We start from the raw sequence: 17144 nt of genomic DNA, 5'->3' as shown, positions 1-17144 counted from the left end.
ACCCCCCCCCCCCCCCACCCCCCCCCCCCCCCACCCCCCCCCCCCCCCACCCCCCCCCCCCCCCACCCCCCCCCCCCCCCACCCCCCCCCCCCCCCACCCCCCCCCCCCCCCACCCCCCCCCCCCCCCACCCCCCCCCCCCCCCACCCCCCCCCCCCCCCACCCCCCCCCCCCCCCACCCCCCCCCCCCCCCACCCCCCCCCCCCCCCACCCCCCCCCCCCCCCACCCCCCCCCCCCCCCACCCCCCCCCCCCCCCACCCCCCCCCCCCCCCACCCCCCCCCCCCCCCACCCCCCCCCCCCCCCACCCCCCCCCCCCCCCACCCCCCCCCCCCCCCACCCCCCCCCCCCCCCACCCCCCCCCCCCCCCACCCCCCCCCCCCCCCACCCCCCCCCCCCCCCACCCCCCCCCCCCCCCACCCCCCCCCCCCCCCACCCCCCCCCCCCCCCACCCCCCCCCCCCCCCACCCCCCCCCCCCCCCACCCCCCCCCCCCCCCACCCCCCCCCCCCCCCACCCCCCCCCCCCCCCACCCCCCCCCCCCCCCACCCCCCCCCCCCCCCACCCCCCCCCCCCCCCACCCCCCCCCCCCCCCACCCCCCCCCCCCCCCACCCCCCCCCCCCCCCACCCCCCCCCCCCCCCACCCCCCCCCCCCCCCACCCCCCCCCCCCCCCACCCCCCCCCCCCCCCACCCCCCCCCCCCCCCACCCCCCCCCCCCCCCACCCCCCCCCCCCCCCACCCCCCCCCCCCCCCACCCCCCCCCCCCCCCACCCCCCCCCCCCCCCACCCCCCCCCCCCCCCACCCCCCCCCCCCCCCACCCCCCCCCCCCCCCACCCCCCCCCCCCCCCACCCCCCCCCCCCCCCACCCCCCCCCCCCCCCACCCCCCCCCCCCCCCACCCCCCCCCCCCCCCACCCCCCCCCCCCCCCACCCCCCCCCCCCCCCACCCCCCCCCCCCCCCACCCCCCCCCCCCCCCACCCCCCCCCCCCCCCACCCCCCCCCCCCCCCACCCCCCCCCCCCCCCACCCCCCCCCCCCCCCACCCCCCCCCCCCCCCACCCCCCCCCCCCCCCACCCCCCCCCCCCCCCACCCCCCCCCCCCCCCACCCCCCCCCCCCCCCACCCCCCCCCCCCCCCACCCCCCCCCCCCCCCACCCCCCCCCCCCCCCACCCCCCCCCCCCCCCACCCCCCCCCCCCCCCACCCCCCCCCCCCCCCACCCCCCCCCCCCCCCACCCCCCCCCCCCCCCACCCCCCCCCCCCCCCACCCCCCCCCCCCCCCACCCCCCCCCCCCCCCACCCCCCCCCCCCCCCACCCCCCCCCCCCCCCACCCCCCCCCCCCCCCACCCCCCCCCCCCCCCACCCCCCCCCCCCCCCACCCCCCCCCCCCCCCACCCCCCCCCCCCCCCACCCCCCCCCCCCCCCACCCCCCCCCCCCCCCACCCCCCCCCCCCCCCACCCCCCCCCCCCCCCACCCCCCCCCCCCCCCACCCCCCCCCCCCCCCACCCCCCCCCCCCCCCACCCCCCCCCCCCCCCACCCCCCCCCCCCCCCACCCCCCCCCCCCCCCACCCCCCCCCCCCCCAACCCCGCCCCCCCACAACCGCCACCCCCCCCCCACCCCCCCCCCCCCCAACCACCCGCCCACCCAACCCCCCCCCCCCCCACCCCCCCCCCCCCCCCACCCCCCCCCCCCCCAACCCCCCACCCCCCCCCCACCCACCCCCACCCACACCCCCCCCCCCCCACCCCCCTCCCCCCCCACCCCCGCCCCCCCTTCCAACCCCCCCCCCCCTCCTCCCCCCTCCCCCCCCCACCCCCCCCCCCCCCCCCCCCCCCCCCCCCCCCCCCCCCCCCCCCCCCCCCCCCCCCCCCCCCCTCCCCCCCCCCCACCCCCCCCCCCCCCCCCCCACCCCCCCCCCCCCCCCCCCAGGGCAGCCGCTGTGATGCAGGAATCCACCCCTAAACAGCATCACTTTCAATGGTGTTTAAACTAGATCCACCTTAAAGGGAGAATCTGGGGTCCCTAGTTAAACAACATTGAAAGTGATGCTGTTTGGGGGTGGATTATCCCCCACCCTGAAACAGCATCATTTTCAATGTAGCACGTGCATTCTAATCTGGAGGAACCAGGTTTGATTCCCTGCTCTGCCACTTGAGCTGTGAAGGCTTATCTGGGGAATTCAGATTAGCCTGTGCACTCCCACACATGCCAGCTGGGTGACCTTGGGCTAGTCACAGCTTTTCGGAGCTCTCTCAGCCCCACCCACCTCACAGGGCGTTTGTTTGACAGTCAGTTTGACATTTGTTCCTGGTAAATTAGTAGAATCTATCATTAAAGATAAAATTATAAAACATGTAGAAAAGCAAGACCTGCTGAGAAAGAGTCAGCATGGCTTTTGCAGAGGCAAATCCTGTCTTACAAACTTACTAGAGTTCTTTGAAGGTGTAAACAGGCATGTGGACAGGGGTGAACCGGTGGACATTGTCTACTTGGATTTCCAAAAGGCTTTTGACAAAGTTCCTCACCAGAAACTATTGAGAAAACTCAGCAATCAAGGAATAAGAGGGGAAGTCCTCCTATGGATTAAAAACTGGTTGAGAAACAGGAAACAAAGAGTGGGTGTAAATGGGAGGTTCTCACAATGGAGAGATGTCGGGAGTGGTGTCCCCCAAGGATCCGTTTTGGGACCAGTGCTCTTTAACCTATTCATAAATGACCTGGAAGTAGGGGTGGGTAGCGTGGTGGCCAAGTTTGCAGATGATACCAAATTATGTAGGGTGGTGAGAACCACAAAGGATTGCGAAGAGCTCCAAGCGGACCTTGATAAATTAGGTGAGTGGGCTCAGAAATGGCAAATGCAGTTCAATGTAGCAAAATGTAAAGTGATGCACATAGGGGCAAAAAATCCAAACTTCACATACACGCTACAGGGGACAGTGCTATCAGTCACAGACCAGGAAAGGGATTTAGGCGTCTTAGTTGATAGTTCCATGGGAATGTCAACTCAATGCATGGCAGCTGCTGTAAAAAAAAGGCAAACTCTATGCTGGGGATCATTAGAAAAGAGGAATTGATAATAAAACTGCAAGGATTGTCTTGCCCTCTATATAAAGCAGTGGAAAGCGACCGCGACTTGGAGTATCTGTGTCCAGTTCTGGTCGCCGCATCTCAAAAAGGATATTGAGGAGATAGAAAAAGTGCAGAGAAGGGCAACAAGGATGATTGAGGGACTGGAGCACCTTCCCTATGAGGAGAGGCTGCAGCGTTTGGGACTCTTTAGTTTGGAGAGGAGGCGGCTGAGGGGGGATATGGGATTGTTCAAGTCTAAGCAAAATTATGCATTGGATAGAAAATGTTGACAGAGAGAAATTTTTTCTCTCTTTCTCACAATACTAGAACCAGGGGCATTCATTGAAAATGCTGGGGGGAAGAATTAGGATCTAGCTATAAAAGGGAAACACTTCCTTTCTACGCAACGTGGGTGATTGTGAGTGTTTTTCTGGAATATGCTGCCACAGGAGGTGGTGATGGCCACTAACCTGGATAGCTTTAAAAGGGGCTTGGACAGATTTATGGAGGAGAAGTCGATTTATGGCTACCAATCTTGATCCTCCTTGATCTGAGATTGCAAATGCCTTAACAGACCAGGTGATCGGGAGCAACAGCCGCAGAAGGCCATTGCGTTCACATCCTTCATGTGAGCTCCCAAAGGCACCTGGTGGGCCACTGCGAGTAGCAGAGAGCTGGACTAGATGGACTTTGGTCTGATCCAGCTGGCTTGTTCTTATGTTCTTATGTTGTGAGGGAGCAAGGGCAAGGAGATTGTAAGCCCCTTTGGGTCTCCTACAGGAGAGAAAGGGACAATATAAATCCCAACTCTTCTTCTTCTTCTAAACTGAGGACCTCAGATTCTCCCTTTAAATCCATTTTTGCCATAAAGTGGATTTAAAAAGGGCAGAATCTGGGGAAATTGGGGGGGGGGGGTGCCTGCTGTCAGGGGTGCAATGGTTAAGCTTGTGAAGCACCAAACTTTCAGGGGTATCTTTAGAAGTCTTCTCTCTAATGATACTCACACCCAGGTTTGGTGAAGTTTGGTTCAGGGGGTCCAAAGTTATGGGACCCTCAGAAAGATGTAGTCTCATTCCTTCCCCTAAGCTTCTCCCATTGGAAACAATGGGGATGGTGTTACCCTTTGGGAGTCCATAGCTTTGGACTCTCAGGACCAAACTTCACACAAAACCTAGGTGAGTATCAATACGAGACTTCCTCCTGATGATCCCTCCCAGGTTTGGTGAAGTTTGGTTCCTAGATGTCCAAAGTTATGGACCCTCAAAGATGTAGCCTTCATCTTCTATTAGCTCCCATTGAAAACAATGGAGGATGGGGCACTCCCTTTGGAAGTCCATAGCTTTGGACCCCCTGGACCAAACTTCACAAAACCTGGGTGGTATCGATAAGAGACTCGCCTGATAATGCATCCCAGGTTTGGTGAAGTTTCGTTCAGGGGGTCCAAAGTTATGGACCCTCAAAGGTGTAGTCCCCATCTTCTATTAGTTCCCATTGGAAACAATGGAGGATGGGGGCACCGCCTTTGGGAGTCCATAACTTTGGACCCCTTGAACCAAACCTCACCAAGCCTGGGTAGTATCATCAGGAGAGTCCCCCAAACAATCCCTGAAAGTTTGGTGCTTCTAGCCCAAACAATGCGTCCCCTGCAGGCCAAAAACCGAAAAGCACTAAAACGTTTTAAAAACCCACAAACGGGTGGGCGGAGCTTCGGACATGAATGGGGGGGTTCAAATCCGAGAACCCCCCCCTTACCTACGTGCATGAATGAAGGTTAATTTTTATATCATAATTTCTTCTTCTTTGGTTCTCTTGTTTCTGAATGAGTCATACAAAGTTCCAAGGGTGTAAGCAGAAAGTCATGCTCCAACTGCGGGACTCCTTTCTCATAACCTCCTAAACAGACCTGTGAAGAGTCTTCTTGGCATGAGTCCAAATACCATTCAGGCACCAACCGTCTCCATACTCAATACATATATATTTTCTTGGCATAACCTTCCTAAGCCTTTAAACATTGTGAAGAACTAATACAACAGAATTGTATTTTCACATCTCTGATACTGTAACACAGAAAAGGATTGGTAGTAGTCAGGGACGTAGGTATAGATTTTTTTATGGGGGGGTTGGGGTGGGGCCACACCCACACCTGCCCCTAGGGTATGACCATGCCTCCCCAAGCCCCGCCCCCAGACTAGCGCTTATAAAAGCAGCTCTCCAAAGCCGGGGATGGCAGACTCCCCCGCCCTTCCCTCCACTGCCCCCCACCAGCTGGGTGCCCAGCCAGTAGCTGGCAGTTCCTTCTGTCCTCCCCTCTGGGCAGAGGCATAGAGGGAAAATGGAGCCCGGTGCAAAATCTGAGTTTTGTGTCCCCCCCCCCCCCCCCCCCCCCGGGCAGCCGCTGTGATGCTGGAATCCACCCCCAAACACCATCACTTTCAATGGTGTTTAAACTAGAGAGCCCAAATTCTCCTTTTAAATCCACCTTAAAGGGAGAATCTGGGGTCCCCAGTTAAACAACATTGAAAGTGATGCTGTTGGGGTGGATTATCCCCCACCCTGAAACAGCATCACTTTCAATGTGGCATAGTGGTTAATAGCAGGTGCATTCTAATCTGGAGGAACCGGGTTTGAGTCCCTGCTCTGCCGCTTGAGCTGTGGAGGCTTATCTGGGGAATTTAGATTAGCCTTTGCACTCCCACACATGCCAGCTGGGTGACCTTGAGCTAGTAACAGCTTTTCGGAGCTCTCTCAGCCCCACCCACCCCACAGGGTGTTTGTTGTGAGGGGGAAGGTCAAGGAGATTGTAAGATCCTTTGAGTCTCCTACAGGAGAGAAAGGGACAATATAAATCCCAACTCTTCTTCTTCTTCTAAACTGAGGACCTCAGATTCTCCCTTTAAATCCATGCCGAAGGGGGTGGATTTAAAAGGAGAATCTGGGGAAATTTGGGGGGGGGGGGTGCCTGCTGTCAGGAGTGCAATTGTTAAGCTAGCAGCAGCAAACTTTCAGGGTATTGTTAGGAGACTCTCCTAATGATACCACCCAGGTTTGGTGAAGTTGGTTCAGGGGGTCAAAAGTTATGGACATCAAAAGTGTAGCCCCATCTCCTATTACCTCCCATTGGAAACAATGAGGGATAGGGGCACCCCCTTTGGGAGTCCATAACTTTGGACCCCCTGGACCAAACTTCACAAAACCTGGGTGGTATCAGTAAGAGACTCTCCTGATGATACCTGCCAGGTTTGGTGAAGTTTGGTTTAGGGTGTCCAAAGTTCTGGACCCCCAAAGGTGTAGTCCCCATCTTCTATTAGATCCCACTGGAAACAATGGAGGATGGGGGCACCCCCTTTGGGAGTCCATAACTTTGGACCCCCTTGACCAAACTTCACAAAACCTGGGTATCATCAGGAGAGTCCCCCAAACAATCCCTGAAAGTTTGGTGCTGCTAGCCTAAACAATGCGCCCCCTGCAGGCCAAAAACCAAAAAACACTAAAAATGTTTTTAAAACCCACAAACGGGTGGGCGGAGCTTCGGACATGAATGGGGGGGTTGAACCCGAGAACCCCCCCTTACCTACGTCCTTGGTAGTAGTGATGAGTGTTGCCAACCTGCAGGTGGGGCCTAGACTTCTTGTACAATTGCAGTTGATCTCCATATAATCTCTCTTGGAGCAGATGGCAGTTTTGCCTGGCAGACTCTACAGCACTCTATAGACTGAATACTGCTGTGTGCCCCCCCCCCCCACCTTACCCCAGGCCCTGTTAAATGTCTAGAGATGATTGACTGAACTGCCTTAATGTCACACACAGAAAGGAGTCTGTCCGTGGAAGAACTGTACACTTGCAGGAGAGAGGCAGGTAGGTAAAACGGGTTGGGGAGAAGCACTGGCCTAGGAAGGCTGAAGCAGACAAAGAAAGAAAACTGGGAGAGAGAGAATGGCAAAGGGAAAGCTGCACAAAACCAGGAACTGCAGAGGTGAAGAATCACAAATATTGTGAGCCTGGGTGAGCTGTGCAAAACTAGCATCAGTCTAGCATAAGTTAGTAATTAAGCATAGGCAAAAAAAATTGTGAAGAAGATCGCTAAAAGCATCAGGACAAACAGCAAGCATACATTTTGCCACTTTACTCAGGAGTCATGGGATAAGAGGATAAGTTCTCTTATGAATTAAAAATTAGTTAAATGACAGGAAGCAGAGTAGGAATACATGGACAGTTCTCTTAATGGAGAGAAGTAAGCAGTTGGGTCCACAAGACTGTATTTGAGCTGGTACTATTTAATCCAGGGGTGTTAAATTTGTATCCCAGGAACCAGATTCAACCCGTTCAGGGAGCTTATCAGTTCTACAAGGCAGCTAAGACAACTCAATATGTCTTGCCCAGCCTCCCCCCTGCCACCACCACCCCTATACCAATCTGGGCTGGTGAGCCTGCTTTGGGCTTACCAGCTGAGGCAGTCACCACCACACCAATCATCTCCCCCTGTGCCATTCAGGGCTGCCGAACCCACTGTGGGCTCACTAGTCAAGGTAGCCAGCCCCTCCCCCACTGAGGCAGCTACCCTATCCCTCATGCAAGCTCACCAGCTGAGGACCTCTCTCTCTCTCTCTCTCTCTCTCTCTCTCTCTCTCTCTCTCTCTCACACACACACACACACACACACACACACACACACAGAGTGCTGATCTGAACTGGCAAGTCTGCTGCAAGCTCAACATTTAAACTAGCCACCCGCTTCCCAGTGCTGACCATCTCCCCCAATGTTATTCTGGCCTGGTAAATCCACTGTGGGCTCAATAGCCAAGGTATCTACACACCCCCAATGCAGATCTGGGATGGCAAGCCCACTGTGGGCTCAACCATCAAGGTAGCCAGCCCCCCCCCATGCCAGTCTGGGCTGGCAAGCCTGTTGTGGGCTCAACAGCTGAGGCAACCCCACACCCACACCCAGGTCCAGCCCAACCAAGTCACATTTACATCATGTCCAGCTCTAATAACAAATGAGTTTGAAACCCCAGATTTAATCTGTTCATAAATGATCTAGAACTTATGGATTGAGCAGAGTAATGGTCAAGTTTGCAGGTGTCACAAAATTATCCAAAATGGTAAAACCAAGACTGACTGGTTCAATTGGGTGACATTCATCATGCATGTAAGGTCATAGGGCAAATGAAGAAGAATTGGATTTATATCCCCCCTTTCTCTCCTGTAGGAGACTCAAAGGGGCTTACAAACTCCTTTCCCTTTCCCCCCTCACTTACAAACTCCTTTCCCTTTCCCCCCTCACAACAAATGGTGGGGCTGAGAGAGCTCAGAAGAACTGTGACTAGCCCAAGGTCTCCCAGTTGGTGTATGTTGGAGCGTACAGGCTAATTTGAATTCCCCAGATAAACCTCCACAGCTCAAGCAGCAGAGCGGGGAATCAAACCCGGTTACTGCAGATTAGAGTACACCTGCTCTTAACCACTACGCAAATGCTGATGAACATATATCCCATGAAGTCAGTAGTAGCATGAAACCAGTGCTCCAGGCTTAGCTAATGCTCCTATGACACACACTAAAGCCTAGACAAAGCTTTTTTTCAAAACTTCTGTCAGTTTTGAAAATGTTAATAGAAAAAACAAACAGCTTTAAAAACTGCTTATTTTTGTAATACTTTCCCCTGGTTTGCTAAGCAGTTTTTTTCAAGCAATCAATTTTTTCAAGCAATCAATTATTTCAGCAATCAATTTTCTTGTGCAGGGTTAGCAGGCAGCAGAAGAATCCTCAAGCTTTTTAGAGAAATGTTTGATTGCTGGTCAAGATTTTTGACCTTAATTTCATTGGTGTTGCCATGTGACCAATAATTACCATTTCAACATTTCAGGCGCTCTACATAGCACATAAAATTCATTCCCTATGCCACAATTTGCTGTCTTGTAGTTTTAATAATAGGCTTTGCACACTCCTTTTTTTATCTCTCACTGGATAAGGAAGCAAAGCATTTGATAAAAATCAAGATACTTACCAACTATTGCTAGATTGTGCTCTGAACCACATGCAATCTGCAAAAGAAACATAAATACAAGTCAATTAGAAAAATGATCAAGTATGTTATTGTCAAAGTAATTTTATAGCCTGCTAGAAATGGACGTAGTTACTGAAGATTCACCTAAGTACTGTTCAATTTAGAATTCACCTAAAATAACAATGAAAGAAAATCTGCGTCACATGTACACAATATCAAATGCCATTCACATTCTTCAGATGAAATTGTCAAAACAAATGATTTCCACTTTCTTGATACAAGTTTCAGTTGAGGTTTCAGTTTGAGACAGAGATGTATAGGGATGAAATTTAGCAAGATCCAAAATCCCACTCAGTATTTTTTCAAAACACTGCATGAGAGAATCTTACCAGCCTGCTATATGTTGCTGAGACTGAAAATCCAAGCTAATCAGAAATGACTGCAATCACTTTGTGGTCTTGTAAGCAACTTGATTACCACAATCAAGGGTATTGATAAGCAATAATCACCTCAAGCAATCAAGCAATGTGCTGCAATCAAAACTATTGATAAATATAAATAGAAAAACAAGATTAAACCCTGTTCCCACAAAGTCCAGCACTGACTTCTCATTCACATTTCATTCAACTACATAGAAGCATAAACTGGAGTATTTGGGTAAACTAGTAAAAAGTATAAAAAAAATTAACTTAAAATTAAAATGTATACTTTGTAGTGGCCATGTCAGTGAAGTAGTTTTCTGCCCGGTTTTCAAACACTAATTGTTTTAACCTTCAATCAGATTGTAGTAAACAAATATTCATAAGAGAGCCCCACATGTTGATGTGTAGGTTAATTATTTCTACCAGTAGAATTGGGGTTAGCGATTTGGAATCATGAAAGCAAGGTCTCCATATGGAAAGGTAGCAGAGCAGGTATTAAAAGCACACAAGCATGCATGCATGCACACATTCTTTCTAATTCAAACTCTGCCTTATGGAAAACTGTGATTTTTAAAAATTACCATCAAATATGTTAATCTTGTAACCTTGCTTCCACATTAAATATGCACAAGGACTTGAAGGGAGCATCTCATGCCCCCCCCATTTCCTCTTTCCATTTCCTGAAAGCCCCCATAGTGTCCCCACTTCTTCCCAACTTACATTTATCTTCAGCTCTCCCCTTCTAGCAGGTCTCTACCTAGAAAAACTGAGGCCCAATTAAGTGTCCACTGCTGGGGCTGACCCACTTGCACAGTAGGGAACACTCAAGGATTTATGGAGGGCACCTCACTTTCCTCTGTCTTCTCCTCTCCAAATGATTTCCAATTTTCCTCCCCGCCCAACCAAAATGCCCTCCCCTTTACCAGCCTTATTCTCTTCTTCTCAGGCAGTCACAATCCTACCTTTTTTCTGCCTCCCATCTTCCGCTATATTAATTATATATTTATTTACTTCATTTATACCCTACCTTCCTCACCTGCCAGCCTCCAGACCCAGAGTGGCTCTCTGAGCGCACCACTGCCAGCTCTACAGAAGGAAGGTAAGCACAATCTCTGTGACTACACAGAGAATTATCTTTTTTGAGGGGGAGATACAACCCACCCATATTTCAGATTCTTCTGCAAATCTGGAAGGTCCCTCAAATTTGTCGAAAAATTTGTTTAGTGTTAATGTGGCCCTGATATTCTGATTTAGATATCTACAGGTGGGGCCACTCTTCCCTATTATAAATATAAATATCGTGCAATTTCTACAGAATACACAGTGCCATCCTGAACAGTTTCACTTTTCCAAGCCCACTGATGCCAAGGGTGTAACTCTGCTTAGGATGGTAAAATGTTTCACATCCTTGTTTGCTCTCAGACTTCATATGCTTCAACAGGACTTGCACAAAGATCCCATAAAACCCTAAATGAATTGGTTGTACAGAGGGCAAGACTGCTAGTTTGAGCATCCTTTATGGCAGAAATTTTATTCTTAAAAAATCTGTACTAGTAAAAGGGAATTGGTAGTGATTTACCTTGCGCTCCTGTGAAGACATTAGTATGTTTGCTGTTTGCAAATAAGTTAAAAGAGATAACAGTATTTACCTTACAGTTGGGGCCCTCAGATGCAAGTTGAGGACACTGTTCAGAAAGTAAGCATGCAACCTCAGCTACATTCTTTGTGACAAGAAAATTAATTTCATTCTAGGTTCATAGCAAAAACATTTCATTTGTTTGTTCTTAAATGTTAACAATTTGAGCCCTTCCTCATCTCACTTTTAAGGCAGAATCTGCTGGCTTTTGATGAAAACACAGTTCATGTTAGTTGGAACAGACTCTAGCAGACTACCCACATTAGTACGTTGCAGGAGGAAAAGCAGCATTCTGGCACTTAAAAGAACAGCAGATTTTAGTGTGGCGTACTGTTCCAGATTAGTGTGTGCACTGTCAGAATTATTTATTTCATTGTTATTCCACCTGACCTAAGGATCGCATGGCTCTCACTGCCTCCATGTGGTGCATCACAACAACTTTATTAGGCATGTTAGGTTAATAAACAATGAATGGTCCAAATTCACTCAAAATGCTTAATGGCAGATTGTTTTTACTCCTGTCGGAGTCTGGGCCACCACTGACATGAATTGTATCCTCAGTAGGAAGACAGATATGTGGTCAGAGAGAAAAAATCTGTAACAAGTGGGAATAAAAGACAATAAAATGCAAAATCTGTGAAACTGATCAAAGAGATCTTTTAATTAGTATGGCAAATCAAGACTATAGAAGAAAATTTAGGAAGTGTCAAAATGGCCTGTACCTTTTATCACTTCTATCACTTCTCCTGAACATAAAATATTAACTTTTACTCTTACACCAGCTGACTCACAAGGCTTTTTAACATCTGGAGTACAAGAACTTCTCACAGAGACACATGTCAATATTTGTAGTCAGCTCCCTACTGAATGTCTCAAAACGACAGATGTGAGTAATGAAAAAAAAGTTTAAACATGGGTTTTATGCTTCAAAGCCTTAGTATATTTATACTACAGAGAACTGAGCTGTGGCACAGATTGCTACTGAAATGCCCTGAAATTCGCTGCACAACGGACCTATGGCTATCATCTCCCACAGCAAAATGTTCCTCTCCCTCTGCCAAAAAACAAAATTATGACAACACATGCTTCTTTGTGTTAAAATGCCTGCTTGCTTCTCGTGATAATCATGCCTCGCCAGCAAGGACATATGCACAGAGCCAGCTCACAAGGTTGTTTTTTTTAAAAGAAGAATTTTCAGCCCCATGACTCATCCAAATATTAGAAGGAAAGGAACAGACAACGTTAAAGCAAGGTTCACTGTCCTCAGCTAAATAAGGATGAGGGACTCTGCTGTGCTGTGACAGTGCTTTTCCATACACTGCAGTATCTGAAGCAGCACTCATATGATGCAGGTTTTTTTCTGCACAAACACACAGAGTATATGCACAAAAGAAGCAGTTTCCCTGGCAACCAAGCTGCAATGAAATTTGTCAGGACAGCTCCTCACCCTCTCCCAATTATTGGCTAACGTCTATCAGCTGACACCTAGTGTCTGTTCTGAATTCTCCTGCATGAAATTACTCCCTGAGCACAGGGTAGAAAGCAGTAAAAGTTGTCTGCTTCTTTACTAAGAGACAAGGGAACACTGACTTAGTAAAGTACCATTCAGCATAGTTAAAGTAATCCCCATTGTATGCAATGTGTATGTACACCTGTCTAAATGTGCATGCATGCAAACTGAGAGAAAAGGATAACAGTAAACACACAGCATCTCATTAGTTTAAATGAACCAGAAAATAGCAGGATTGATATAAATTTGAGGGGATTTCCCTAGGGATGGAAAGTGCCATCAAGACACCATAGTTTTCAAGGCAAGTGACATTCATAGGTGGTTTGCCATTGCCTATGCACAGTAACTCCGGACTTTCTCTGTGGTCTACCCATCCAAATACTAACCAGGGGCAACCTTGTTTAGCTTTTGAGATCTGATGAGATTGAGCTATCCTGGGCCATCTTGGTCAAGTCAGGGAATATTTTAGTATTAATATCGTGCATTATCATTCCGCCTAACAGTAAAATTGGTGACAGAAAGCAGAGAGAGATTTCTAAATACCAGAAGTACTCACCAGAAATAAAGTAAAAAACAAGGGTCAGTACTATATCAAGACAATACCAGCATATCCTATAGGTGGGAAAAACACAGAGAAAAAAGACTGAATGTATGTGCACAGCTATAGGATCCTGGCATACACGAGGAAAGGTACCAGATAAAGTCTTCACTTATTCAATAATATAAAGAATGCATAGAAATGGAGATTCTCCCATCATTTCCCCAGAACTAAGGCTCATTCCGCACATGCAGAATAATGCACTTTCAAACTGCTTTCAGTGCTCTTTGAAGCTGTGCGGAATAGCAAAATCCACTTGCAAACAGTTGTGAAAGCGGTTTGAAAACACATTATTTTGCGTGTGTGGAAGGGGCCTAAGAGAGAAGAGAAACTCTTAGCATTGAACCTGAGGAAATTTATTTTTATTGTATTTTATTTTATTAAACTTGATTCCCTGCCCTTTCTCAGCAAAGCTCCTAGGGCAACTGCCATAAATTACTTAATCACATCAAAATATCATAAACCCATACAATTTAAAATCAATTTAAATAACAACAATATTCTAACAATGTAACATTAAAACACAGTACACAGCTTCATTTCAAGGGTGACTAGTCAAATGTCCATAGTAGATCCTGAAGCAGCCCAGAAATCTATCCATCCCTGTCACATCACAGATCTACTCACTGTGCAGACGGGGAGGAGAGGGGAAGATCGGGGGGGGGGAGATCAGGGGGTCAGCAAGATGAAACAGACTTGTAGTTGCCTCAGGCAAAGGTGCAATGAAACATCTCCATTTTGCAGGCCCTGCAGAACTGGTTAAGGTTCCCCAGGGCCCTGGTGTCAGGTGACAGGGAGTTTCAGCAGGTCAGAGCTAGGGCCCTGGCCCTAGTTGAGGCTAACCAAATGTCCTTGGAGTCAGGGACCACCAGGAGGATACTACTGGAGGACTGAAGGGTCCTCCATGGGCAGTATGAGGAGATGCAGTTCTAAAGACATGAAGATAACAAAGGGCTCCCTTCCCTACTTGGCTAATACCCCTCAAGATGAAGACAACTAAGGGACATTCTATTTTGCTTCCTCAACTGGAACAAAGCCAATATAGCAGAAAAAAGAATTTTCTGGTTTAAAATCCCTCAAGCTATTTTTTGCCCCAATTAAATGAATTTTTTCCCTATTAGGGCTAAAAGCATGGTGAAACAGATAGAAAGGAAGGGTGAAAAACCACTCACCCAAGATCCTTTTGAACATTTTCAATTGCTGTCCTAACTGCCATAATCTTTAAAAAGGCTATGAAAGAGCACAGAAGTACATGTAATTTCACACTAAGCATTCATGTAAAAACATTTGGTTCTTACAGCTGCAAAGATATGTTTGAAACATTGGAAATATCTGCTGAAATCTCATAAAATGAAATGAAAATCTTATAAACACATTGAAAAATAGTCAACATTCTTGGATTGTTAATGAAATGTAAGATCATCTTCAATGATTAATTTGGGGGGGGCAAGTACTAGAGTCCCTTGGGGATGGGGCGGTCTAAACAATAATCTAAACAATAAATAAATAAATAAATAACTGAAATGTCAAGTGTCATGTTATTTATTCTTGTTTTAAATTTAATTTTAAATGTATGTGCATAGCCTTCTTAGTGAGAAACTGTACTTTTGTCTTTCCTGGAAAACTTCTAATGAAAAATATTTGAAAAAAGAAAGCAACTTACAGTGGTCACAAGAGAGGGGCATCACATTCATATCCTTGTTAGCTCATTCCCCTTCCCCTACTGAAGTACACTTTTGTCCTTGTTCTGTCAGTGCCTCATGAAAGTGAAAGGTCTGGGACAGGTGGTCGTTCCACAACATTTCAGAAGTGGAATGCCTCTGCTGAAGGCAAAAGATGTAGGAATAGCTCCCACAGGATGATCTCTGGCAGTCATAGGAAACACCTCATGAGTACACTCATAGCAGAGTTTGACAGAAGTTGTAATCAAACCACAGCCAAGATATTTAAGACTAGGCTGACCAGCCGTCCCGCTTTTGGAGGGACCGTCACGCCTTTAAAAAATTTGTCCCGCGTCCCGCGGGTTCTACAAATTGTCCCAATTTTTGGGAGGCTGCTGCACTGTCTTCTGGGGCGCAAGGCAGTGCGGCAGCCTCCGTGCGCCCGGCCGCAGGAGCGCATGGCCTTCTGGGGCTTGCCGTTTGCCGCTCTGTCACAGGGCGGCAAATGGCAACCCCCAGAAGCCCGGCAGGCACTCCTGGTAAGTCAAGAGGCATCGGTTTAGTTTACGCTTGCGTCACGGCAAACGGTAACCCCAGAAGCCTGCGGCGCTTTTGCGCCGCGCGACGACGTCAGCTTCCCCCGTCCCGGATCACAAAGGTGACCATCTGGTCACCTTATTTAAGACCCAAAGAAGGCAGAATGAGTAACAGGCAACTAGGCCCAGGTGTATCTTGAAAGGGGCAGTTCTATCAAGATAAAAAGTCAATGCACTACAGGCATCCAAGGAACACAGAGCCCTCTGTATATCAGAGGCTTCAGGGTTAGGGTGCTGACAGGGGCTGATGGGATTTGAAGTCCATGAACATCTGGAGAGCCGCAGGTTGCAGACCCCTGGGATTAATTAGGGAACCAGATAAGGAGAATGGGGTTCTGATTCACTTCCCAACAACTGAGTTGCAGCTCAACCTGTTCTCAAAAATGTCCCTTATTCTCAGTAAGTTACCAACATAGAAAAATAAAGTGCTCTCCCTTTTACAATATTTATAGAGAAAGTGGCATGAGCCTCATCAATGCTGCTGCTAGACCAGTGATAGCGAACGTTTTCGAGACCGATTGCCCAAACTATTTATCGTAAAGTGCCAACACACCAATTTAACCTGAATACTGAGGTTTTAGTTTAGAAAAAACGGTTGGCTCCAAGGCGTCCATTACTCGGGAGTAAGCTTGGTGGTAGTCGGTGGCTTTGCTTTAACTCTTCCAACAACTGAATCACGACCCTAGGAGGGTTTACTCAGAAGCAAGTCCCATTGCCAGCAACCGAGCTTACTCTCAGGTAAAGGATTGCGGTTAAGTTCTTCGCATGAAAATCAGTGGGGTTTAACAGAGCTTAACAGGGTTACCTACACTGCTTCCCCAAACCTAGGTCTTAGGTTTAATGCTAATAATTGAGCCCAACGGCCCAGGCCAGCCTAGATATGTGACTCTGTTTGCGCGTGCCCACAGAGAGGGCTCTGAGTACCACCTCTGGCACCCGTGCCCCCGGTTCGCCACCACTGTGCTAGACTGATCTTTGAGGTGTTATATGCAAATGTTTTATGAGCCATTAAAAACCACCAATAGCAAAGCAGCAGCTGCTGCTGCTATAGCTACCTGTATGATATACGTTAAGGCATACTCTCAGTAGCCTTTTCCATCTACACTTCATATTAGAATGCCATGAGGAGGAGGACAGTTTTATTTGCTATTTTACTCTGCAGTCTCTGAGACACAGTAGGCATGTTTTCTGATCAAGTTTCAATCTATACTTAGCTATATGCTCCTGGCATGCCAATCAGATTCAGCAGCCTGCAAAGCAGTGTATTACAATACATTCCCAGTTTCTCTTTTTAAAAAAACTGGCGGGAAAATACTGTTTCTGCTAAGGCTAATTGCACTGAAGCCACTTAAAGGCCTTATGAATTTTGTATTTGCTTGTGCCTATGAATTTCATTCTCAGCAAGAAGTGAAATTATTTTCCACTGAGCGAAGGCAAGAGTTCAGACAGATGCAAATTAGCTCTTCTGCTCATTGTCCATGGAAAGAAAGTTGATAAATATTTAAATGAGAACATATTTTGACCAGTTATATAACTCACTACAACATTCCTATTCTGCTGCTTTACTAGTCATTACAAACAATAATAATGTGTAATAACCTGCCAAGTAAAAACTGAAACCTTAATCTTACTGCAGCATGTAAAAT

General features: G+C 49.2%; 1 protein-coding gene across 1 annotated transcript in view; it reads right to left on the bottom strand.

Annotated features, from left to right (window-relative positions):
- The window catches only part of SERGEF (secretion regulating guanine nucleotide exchange factor), an 89313-nt gene that overhangs the window by 35680 nt on the left and 36489 nt on the right, over nucleotides 1-17144 (bottom strand). Inside the window, exon 10 of the mRNA XM_048486002.1 lies at nucleotides 9076-9112. Coding sequence (XP_048341959.1) covers nucleotides 9076-9112 — 37 coding nt within the window. The remainder of the gene's footprint in view (nucleotides 1-9075; nucleotides 9113-17144) is intronic.

The sequence above is a fragment of the Sphaerodactylus townsendi genome, linkage group LG02, assembly GCF_021028975.2.
Source record: "Sphaerodactylus townsendi isolate TG3544 linkage group LG02, MPM_Stown_v2.3, whole genome shotgun sequence".
NCBI classification, from domain to species: Eukaryota; Metazoa; Chordata; class Lepidosauria; order Squamata; family Sphaerodactylidae; genus Sphaerodactylus; species Sphaerodactylus townsendi.
The sequence above is the reverse complement of the archived record's forward strand: the minus strand, read 5'-3'. Positions and strand labels throughout refer to the sequence as shown.